Here is a 10,719-nt window from a genome sequence, read left to right as displayed (position 1 = left end):
GCCCTGGGAGCAACCGCCAGCCTATCGTCCGGTTACCATCCCCAGACCAATGGGCAGACCGAGCGGGCCAACCAGGACGTGGGAGCGGCTCTCCAATGTGTGGCGTACCGTGTCCCCTCCTCGTGGAGCCAACATCTTTCCTGGATTGAGTACGCACACAACGCACTGCCCAGCGCTGCCACAGGGATGTCTCCCTTCATGTGTGCCCTTGGATACCAGCCCCCGCTTTTCCCAGCCCTGGAGGAAGAGGAAGCCGTCCCTTCAGTGCAGGTCCATCTTCGCCGATGCCGACGGGTGTGGAGAGAAGCCAGAGCTGCCCTTCAACGGACGACGTCACGTCAAGGTATGGTTGTTCTCCCAAGACCTCCCTTTGCAAACCTCTTCCAGGAAACTCACGCCCCGGTTCGTAGGGCCCAACGAGGTGGACACTGTCCTGAACCCTACAACGGTGAAACTCAAGCTGCATCCTCATCTGAAGATCCACCCTGTGTTCCATGTGTCCCGTATCAAGCCGGTGGCCACAGGCTCCTTCTCCATCCCTGTGGCAGCCCCTCCTCTACCTCCTCGGCTTATTGACGGCCACCCGGGCCTACACGGTACGCCGCCTGCTGGACGTGCGACGTAGGGGCCGGGGCTACCGCTACCTCGTGGACTGGGCCGGCTACGGTCCGGAGGAACGGTCCTGGGTCCCAACCAGCCAGATCCTGGATAAGTCTCTGCTGCGGGACTTCTACAGGGCCCCCCCCCCGGACAAGCCTGGTGGTCCGCCTGGGGGCGTCCGTTGAGGAGGGGGTACTGTCATGGTTGGGGTTCAGCTGGCCGTGAGTATTATTTTTCCCTGCATTTTTCTCCTGTCCTGTTTTCTGTTTTGTTTCTCCCTCTTCCTCCCCCTTGCCTGTCCGAAGCCAGCTGATTGCCAACACCTGCCGCCAGTCTGCCAGCAGCAATCATCTCCTCCACACCTGCCTGTCATCACCTGCTCCCGCCAAGCACACCTGCCTGCCATCTTCATCAGCCACAGTATTTCAACCTCGGCCCTGCTCTCACTCTTCACCTGATCGTTTTCTTCCGCTACATGGTAATCTCTCCCTCCGGTCAGCTGGCTTCGGACCCCGGCTCTTCGTGTCAGCATCTCCGCCAGCCACACTCCAGTCTTCACTCCTCTCCTCGTGCCTGCATCTCCCCCCGACTCTCCAGCTTTGGCTACTCGGTCCCCCGCCGCATCCTTGGTCCCAGTTACCCCTACAGCCCTCCGGTCCTCTGCTTCAGCGTCCCACGTCCACCTCCTCACTTCCCCCCTCTCTCTCTCTCTCCCCTGTTTGTGCATTAAACCTGTTTTGTGTGAGCTGTGCTTTTGAGTCTGCCTTTCTGTCTCGTAACATGGCACGATGGCTGCTGCAGGATTTAATCTCTCAATTATCTAGTAACCTTTACTCGGCACGAAACAACTGTCATGGTGTTTCAATTCTTTCATTCAGCCACACATATGCCTCATTTCCACCGCTTGCTTTGGCTCGAGGTGGTTTGGGCATCTAGTAAGGATGCCCCCTTGGCGCTTCCCTTGGGAGGTTATCAGGCACGTCCAGCTGGGAGGAGGCCTCAGGGAAGACCCAGGACTAAGAGCTTGCTCTTGGAGGAAGTTGTTGGGTCTTTGTAAATTATAGATGGTCGTCTGGAGCTACTCTACCTGTAAAAATGTCTTGAGATAACTTCCTGTTATGATTTGACACTATAAATACAACTGAATTAAGATATATTCCCACCCTGGCCTGGGAAGGCCTAAAGATCTCCAAGTCAGAGCTGACTAATGGTAATGGTAGGAAATGGGAAGTTTGGGGTCCCCTGCTGGAGCTGCTGCCCCCGCGACCCGACCCTGGATGAGGGGATGACGATGGATGGATGGTTAAGCTGACCACTGCCAGGGTTGTACATGAAATACCGGTAATGGGCTAAAGCAACGACAGTTTTTGGAAAAGAGAAGTTAAATTCTGGTCAGATCTTGTGTCTGATTGATAAGGAAGTGATACTGATAAGCGTTGTAATTCACGTTTACCAGCGCCTGCTATTTTTTGCCATCTTTTCTTCCTGTTTTAGGAAGCAGCAACTGTATTGACTTTCAGGCTCATTGAACTAATTGTTAACCACCGTTGTGACGCAGTTTATGCAGGTTGTTAGGTCAGGTGAAGCCGGGTAACTGACAGAACTCCAGGGCAGGTTGATCTTGATTTGTAGTGCCTCAGAGGTAGTTTCTGGTATACCGTAATTCCTCAAATAAAAACCACTAGTCAATTAAAAGCGGGGTCTCTGATAGTGGCCGAGGGCATGGTCAACACGGACAAATTAAGGCCGGGGAAAAACTAGTGTGGATAATCTTCTAAACGCCTTTCATATTATGTGCATTCAAGTTCATCATAATGTACATTTCACACACACACACACACACACACACAGTATAAATGGCCTTCCTACCGTACCTGTTTGTAAAGCCAGTTGCTCTTGACAACTGGGGCATTGGGGTTCCTCTTAATGGAGTTTGACCTCTTCCCGAAGTTATGAACTTTTTTGGAAGACCTAGAGGGCTGTTGAAACACAGAAATGGATAATACATGTTATATTCAGCTCTACAGAAAAAAAAACATTACAGATCTGAATAAATGTCACCCAAAATAGTTGATACACCTTTTGGAACAGCCCCGGTTATGCTTTTGTCTCCATCTTTCATCTCCTACAGCACATGTGTCAAACTCAAGACCCGCGGGCCAAATCTGGCCCCTTGCAAACCTTAATACAGCCTGCACATCAATTCAGGTTTACAAAAATGCCACTATTTCCAACATTTTTGTTTTTTTTTTCAATGTTTTTGGCCCTTTTTTGATGTTTTTCTCTAAAAACTTGGCGCTATTTTTGACGTTATGTTGTTATTATCCGGCATTTTTGGCATTTTTGTTGTTGTTATTGGGGCTTTTTCAACATTGTTGGCACATGTGACTTTTTAGATAAAAATCTAAGCATGTCAGTACACCATCTATCCCTCAATGTGATTCTCTTTTTCCATTGTGTTCCTTAGGCCGGTTACACACTGGATGCGTCACGCGAGCGTTTCATCTGTGTGGCGCGTACATTTCTATTTCAGCTCTCATGGTAACAGGTTAGAGCTTACGCATGTCTCACGCTGAAATGTGTGCCTGCTAGAAATAGAACCGGCGCCTATTTCTCACGCGACATGCGAGCATGTTGGAAGTGTATCCAGGCAACATAGAACAGGAAAAGATGTTTATTCATTTTGACTCAAATACATAATAATAAATGACATGTTGATGTTTGAAAGTCTCTAGGTTTTGACATCAATGCAGATATAAATGTAAAAAAAATAAGATAAAAACAATTTTCAAATATTGGACTATATTGGAATACTGAAAATAGCCTATTTTGACTTCAATACAACAGATGTTGTCTTGCTTTTATTAGAGCGGTAGCCTATATATTTATGTTTACTTTTTTAGAGTTTGAATGTGTCAGCACTATGTCAGAGATAGCCCTCCCTATGTGTCACCTAACAGCAGCAGCACCGTGTCAGACACATTTCTGATGTGTAGGACATAGAAAAACTCCACGCAGCCGCCACGCAACAGAAACGCCCCACTCACGTGACGAAGCCAGTGTGTAGCCGTCCTTAGAGACGTTGAGCTTTACACTCCTGTCCTGTCCTAAAGTGAGAACCCAGCTGGGAGAAACAACAACCCAAAATATCAGCTTCTCTCCCCTGACCTCAAGACAGAACTCTGACATGACAAGTGATTTGGTGCACTGTTGTGAAGACGCTGGTGTTGTGAAACAATAGGGTCTCCAGCAGGTATAACAAGCAACAGAGGCAGATGTATTCAGCAAATTAAACAAAACATTGTCCACATCCCCTATACATCACGGCTCCCTTACTTAAAAAATGCAGCGCTGCAAAATGAAAGTCTTTTTTTGTCAGTCATTAGCAAAACAATCCAAGGCGTTATTTGATTGAGTCTAAATTGAAGACAAATAGGATGGATCCGCTAGTAAGCCATTTACCACATCCTGACATGATATATGGTGTGTGTATCCATCAGAGTGATTTTGCTGTCAAACTCAGATTATTATTCTAAGTGTCTGACAGCATTATGAAAAGAATTTCTAAGCATGTACCTTCTTGTTAAATAGTAAGATTCTTTTTTTAAACAGACACATAATTACGTTCTCTCAAGCCACCAGACTCCATGTAAATAAACAGTAATTTTAGCATCAGAAAATACATTTTGACAAAGTCAACAGAACAAAATAAAACCATTAAAAGACGTTTTGGGTCCTCTTTCCACTTTTTCAAGCATCACAGCTCTAGTTTCGGTTGAAATAAACACATAGTTTACTGATTTACACGTGAAAATATGTTGGCTCTGTACACGCTTGAAGTGTTTTTTATTTTAAATGGAGTCTGGTGGGATTAGCGCTAGCAACCACAGAGCTGTTTCTGGTTACACAGAAAGGTCTCAAAGAGGTTTAAGAGGTCTATCTCTTAAGACATCCTATTTATATTTTCAGACATTTAGAATATTAATCTGAGTCTGTCAGCAGCAAAACAAGCACTTTTGTGAAGGTAAATACAAGCTGGACAATAACTATTAACTCCATTGTAGCTTGTTTCGCCACTGCCGACTGCAGCGATCTTGTTTAATACTGGACCAATGTCAAAGACTGACATTTTGCTGCTCTGCCCGCTGCGTCTACTGATGCTATAGCGGGATTTTTGCATCGGTATCTGACGCTGAGAGACACTGACCAAGCAACAGTATTTTATGAGTTGGCAGTGAGAACGTGTTGGGTTCAGTGGTAATGGGTTTTTCCACACAATGTACTTCCTATGGACTTTAACCCTACATGTAGCATCATGAGTCCATCACATGCTTAGGTTTGAGTTTAGGCTGCTAAATGCTGAGGGTCTAAAGATTGAGGGTGCTGTATGCTATCCAGATTGTTAAGTCTTTTAAGGCACATTTGTGATTTGGAGCAATGTAAATCAAATTGACTTGACTCCACTAATTAAAGGGATAGGGAAGGATCATGGTTTTAGTCAAACATTAAAAATTAAACATCCTGTCTTGTGATTCAAGTCACCATGGACCTTTGAAAAATTCAATCCAGACAATGATCTTTCTCTAACCTTAACAAACACATGTTAATCATGCTGTATTTCTTAGGAGAAGATATCGTAGTGAAAACAATTTCTTCCGGCCCATATTATGTTATTTTGTGTCTCTGGTATGTTATTTTGTGTCTCTGGTGCTTTAACACACATAAAAACTTGGAAAAAAACTATCCGTGCTGTTTTGATTGAGATCCGGTTCCTGAATGTCCTTTGTCTTCAGTCTCTGGGTGAGCTGTTCACCGTTGTGAGCTGTTGCTGAGACGAAGTGCTAACCGTAGCATGCTAGCGCTAGCATGCTAGCTCGTTCCCAATGGCAAAGCCCTGCAACAACACCCACTAGTTGACCATAATATCCAAAAGAAGAACTTCCTGTCCCTGTTCTGCAGGTATTCCACAAGTGGCCCTTGTCTAGAAGAAGTCTCCCAGCTAATCCTGCTTTGTACTGACCAAAGTTGGAGAAAGAGTTATCTAGCTGATGGGATCTTACCTAGCTACTGAGCATGTGGGACTCCCAACAAAGATACATAAAAAGATGCTTTTGGCCTCGTGACATTTACTTCTATGCCAATAATCAACATAATAATGTCATAATATTTATTGATATTACACCTGCGGCAATGCTACACAAGCATTTGTGTTGTCTAAAACAGTTCTCCTATATACAAAAAAATTAACATAATAAACATTACAACTCATATAAAGCACAAATTATTTACATTTCTTCAAAAAAGGCCAACTCTCAAACTGTGACGCCAGTCTCCTCTGTAAAACAGTAGTTATCCATCTTGTCTGCTATATAATATCTTTGATTACATACTAGACTAGTTTGAACACACAGAGACAGAGAGGAGACACGCAGCAGGGAGGTAGAGGCAGAAATGAGCAAAAATGTGATGAATTATGGACATCAATAAATCTTGGATGTAACAGTCTGGATTTAATGCTCAACGACTCAGAAAAAAGGCCCAAGTTCCAGGCTGGATACAAAAATCACCTGTAGAGGCTAGAAAGACCCCCAAAGACCTCCGTGACTGCTAGCTCGTTAGCTGCAACAATCTGTGTTTGATAATTAGTAAATCATTAAAACATGAATCCGAGGTGCTGTTTAGGTCGTGTACGACCCTCTTGGTTCCAGAGGGTTAAGTAGTATAAGCATCACTTATTCATGAAAGCAGGAAATGGTTGGTTACAAAAGCTGCCTACCAGTATTTCTAAAGCTCACTAATTAACATGCTATGTCTTGTTTGTTTCTATTGAAAAACCTTAGTGTCAAAATGAGTTAATCACTCTATGTAACCAGCGGAGACTCCAGGAAGTTATGCATCCCAAAATGTCTAACTATTCCTTTAACTCTTGACATGCCTTACAGAAAAGAGAAGGTAAGAGTATGGTACCCAGGATGTGCTGAATGTAATAAAATTCTGCATCCCTGCAGAGTTTACACACTTTGATGTGTCTGATTTCCCCGCATCAACGATTTCAACGCAAGTGGGTTTGTGGGTTTACTGCACATACACACATCCACTGGTGGTTTGTTACCCTTCACTCTCTGCCTTTCTGCAGATTCCAAATCTCATGGAGTCACATCACCTGTGTAACATGCGGCAGAGTACAGTGTAGTAGTATATCACAAAATGTAGAATGGTAGCTTATGGTGTCTTTATTTATTTAGTTAGCGAGACATGCTGATGTTTATAAGGAATGTTTTTAGACTACATCTTAACTACTACATTGTCTTATTTAAGTGACGTTTTGAGACAAATAAGATCTGTCCCCACTAGAATTTTTGCTCCAAGAGCAGAACTAACTTCATCCATATTAACACACATCACATGTCACACAAACACACACACATAAGCCCCAGACTTCTAAGCAACCCCAGACTTTTCAAACCAAAATGAGGGCAGCACTGTTTTTAAATGTCTCTGTTAAAGGGGCTCTGAAACACCGGAGTAGTGTGGACATTAGGCGTAAACGTAGCAAAAGATAATGTTTTTTAACTAAAAACTAGTAATGTAGTTGCAGTCTTTGTGTGCTAGCACGCTAAACAGCCAAAATGTAAATGCTATTGATATTTCAGTCTACCTACTGTCTGACTGACATTGCCATGCCTCGTGACACACAGCTAGCACGGCTAAATAAAAACCATAACAGGCTCCTATTTTTTTATGACCCCGCTGTGAAAATATCTAACCCGATAGCCTTAGTCAGCCTCTGTCTACACTGTAAAAAGTCTTTCAACGGAACTGCCCATACAACTTTATTTTAAAATGTATATTTCTTTCAACAAATTAATTTCCTTTTATTTTGCTTTCAGATTAAGTTACAGAAAAAAGAAAAGTGTGAATGTTGTGGGAACGTGCACATTGCTACAATAAAATTGATTTTGTTGAATGTTACAATATATTGCCTTCCCAAAACTCAGTTTTAGGACTTATGGCAAAATTAACTGTCAGGACACGCCCACAGTAACGGATGAACGTGTCTGGGCAAGTCTTAGCGCGTACGTGACTGATCTGCTGCTGGCCATGTGGTTATTTTTCCGTGCTTTTGGAGGGCATTTCTTCTCAAAACATACGTAAGTAACCATTTTTATCGGTGAAAGTTAAATTGTACTCAAAATTGAACGTCTATTTTTCTCTATCTCTTTGTCTAACGTTAAGTTAGACAGTTGTGAGGATGCCACGAGGCGTTTTCAAATGTGCCGAACGTTAAGCTCAAATGGTTAGCTAACATTAAATGGTCTATTTTAAGTCAAATGCGGTTTTTACATCAAATGTACACCATGTTTAGTATATTTCAATAATCAAATCCATAATTACTAGCTTTGACTAAACTGTTGCAAGGCATGTGCAGGATTGCTGCTTGTGCCTCTTCCCACTAGTTAGATTAGCATTATTACTGCATGGTAACGTTAATGTCCATTTACAGAAGAAACGAAGGCAATGCAAGTTTTTCTGTTTCGTAAATATTGTTTTTTCGGCTTTCAGCATCAGCAAACAGATTGTATGTTTTTTTTTGTATGCAATTTTTGTCTAAAGTAGGCTAACATTACAAGAACTGGAAAATTTTTCTTTTAGTCATAACAGGTTTGGTAAATAAAAAATTTGAACGGAGTAGATACTCAATCTGGTTTTCTGTTCAAACACAAGTGTACATTTTTTTGGTAAATTGTTTTCCTTATGGTTATATTAACCATTGATTTTGTTTCTCAAGGAGACCATCATATCTACTCCAGGGAGCATTGCTACTCCCCCCACAAAGCTCTGTCTCATTCAGATACATATTATGTAAGCAATCAAGGTTTTTTTCAATACATGTTTTTGTGTCAAACTGTTATCATGAGAAATTATGTAATCAAAAACAGTTTAATTGTGTTTGTGGGGGGGGATCTTGCAGATAGTGAGGAGTTTGGAAGGTGCAGTTCCACTGAATCAACGTGTATGTCTCAGCTGGACGAGGACACTCCAAAGCTCCAGGAGCTGTTCCCTTTGAACAGAGGAGAGGGGTTGGTCAGTGCATCAACAACTTGTTTATGGAGCTGATACAGGTGAGGCGAAAGTGGTTAAAATAAGTTTTAGGAACACACGCAATAAACAAGTTTGTTGTTTTGTTTTCTTGCTCCAGTTGGCATGTGGCAAGTAACTTTTGTTTAACAAAAAGTTACAACTGGTTTTCAGCTTATAACACATTTGAAGGTTAAAAAAAGCTCCCAGTTCATTCCCAAATAAATTTGACAGTCCTAAATACATACACTGTCTTATACAGACAGTTTTGGAAGTAAGTTTGCATCAACTTTTAAAGCTTCATTTACTTATTACACTTAGACTAATATCCAGCATCATTGGTGGGTCTAGAGACTGAGACAGGTCTCAAAAAGCCACAAGCTAATGTAACCTCACACATGTGTCAGGTGATACTTGCACGCACATTTAACACTCTGTAAACCAAGGCAAAATAAAAGTCAAGGGAAAACTCTTAAGTTCCAAATATGACCATAACGTTTTTATATTGATTTAAATGACAATAAATAAGAGTTTATTAATATTCTGTTTGTCTGTCATACAGGAAACTGCAGATAGCAGTGTGCATGAGGACCTGATGCTCTGTGCTTGCCATGAACCAGAAGCCGTGGAGAAGAGAGAGAAACACGGTGCTTACACGTCTCTGCAGTCTGGCCAGAGCATGCTGCTTTGTCCTCAGGGTGACACGCGTGCTGAATCTCCAGGATCCATGTAAAGTTTGAGAACTTATGAGGTATTTTTTGTGGGACTTGATGCACTGCGCCCAAAACCAACCTACAAGTTCACAAGCCTAAAAAACATGCTTCTTGAAGTGAAACGTGATCGTTGGCCTTGCACTGAAGACTGTTTCATTTTTTCTGGTCAAGGATGTTACATTTTTCTGGGCCTAATGAGCGTATTCTGGAGTTGTACCTGAAGGCCTTTCAAGCACTTTTTGGGTCCAAAACTTACTTCTGTAATCATTTCTGTTCATGAACATTTTTCTGTTATTGTAAAATGATTTAACTGATGTACTTGCTGAAATACAAGCTATTGTGTCAAGCTGCAGTCAGTAAGCTGAGATCACATGTTCTAGTATGTAAACTAGTATATTTAAAAAGGAAAATCTGCTAATTTAAAACAATGATGTCAAATGATGCATTGACTGTTAAGCCGTGATGTTTCAAATGGTCAAATGTGTCAAGATTATAATATTGATAATATCTGTTTAATAAATGCTGGAATCAAATACTTCTCGTTTCTTTGGTAAATGTATGCCAATGCTAACTAATTATTTTAAGTAAATTGCACCTTATAAACAGAAATAAAGAATTTGTCAACATTAAAAAAAATAAGTGCAGGATTTAATTTAAATCAAATTTTTAATTTTTCTTTTAAATGGAACCTAATTAAATTAGGTGTTTGTGGTTAAAATGTTCTCTATTTTGACAATGGTTAAACTTAATATTTTTGTTTTTTTGTAGACTTTACATAATAATTTAGCATATACAAATATGTTTATTACTGAGTTTTACCTACTTAAAAAAACATGATGTTCACTAAACTAACAAAAAGTGGTTGGAAAATGTTGTCTTAATTTTATTAAGTTATATCTATGTAACAGTTTTTACAGTGTACTAATGATTTTTGATGAATGTGATGTTATTATTAGCCCTGATCTAGAGCTATATATTTAACACTGCTCTGGTTTGGAGACCTGTATGGATGGAGACTGACCCGTGTGGATGAAGTGGAGGTGGTGGTGGTATTGGCGGTGATGGCCGGGCTGCCGGGGAAGGTGCTGTAGTCGGAGCCACCCGTGTAGTTAGACGCTTCGCTCATGGTGCTCATGGGACGCTCCTTCTTGTCACTGTTGCTGCCTTGCTCTGATGAAGCCTTTGGAGCTGGCCTGCCACAGGGCGAGAGACATAGAGAGACAAAGAGAGAGGGCGTCAGTCACACATATGGCTCTACACTCACCGGCCACTTTATTAGGTACACCTGTCCAACTGCTCGTTAACACTTAATTTCTAAGCAGCCAAT

General features: G+C 41.8%; 1 protein-coding gene and 1 long non-coding RNA gene across 3 annotated transcripts in view; one reads left to right on the top strand and one right to left on the bottom strand.

Annotated features, from left to right (window-relative positions):
• Positions 1-10,719, bottom strand: part of LOC117939089 (pleckstrin homology domain-containing family A member 5-like) — a 236,663-nt gene that overhangs the window by 62,061 nt on the left and 163,883 nt on the right. The window contains exons 7-8 of the mRNA XM_034864135.1: positions 10,414-10,585; positions 2,475-2,579 (exon numbers count right to left, since the gene is read on the bottom strand). Coding sequence (XP_034720026.1) covers positions 2,475-2,579; positions 10,414-10,585 — 277 coding nt within the window. The remainder of the gene's footprint in view (positions 1-2,474; positions 2,580-10,413; positions 10,586-10,719) is intronic.
• LOC117938554 lies at positions 7,485-10,060 on the top strand. Of its 2 annotated transcripts, XR_004655418.1 has the most exons (5): positions 7,485-7,751; positions 8,390-8,463; positions 8,573-8,723; positions 9,242-9,430; positions 9,564-10,060. It is a non-coding gene; the product is annotated as an uncharacterized LOC117938554 (long non-coding RNA). The 2 variants fall into 2 exon arrangements; XR_004655417.1 differs by having other exon boundaries at positions 7,506-7,751; positions 9,242-10,054.

Source organism: Etheostoma cragini, chromosome 23 (assembly GCF_013103735.1).
Source record: "Etheostoma cragini isolate CJK2018 chromosome 23, CSU_Ecrag_1.0, whole genome shotgun sequence".
Classification (NCBI taxonomy): Eukaryota; Metazoa; Chordata; class Actinopteri; order Perciformes; family Percidae; genus Etheostoma; species Etheostoma cragini.
This window is presented reverse-complemented; position numbering and strand designations above follow the sequence as displayed.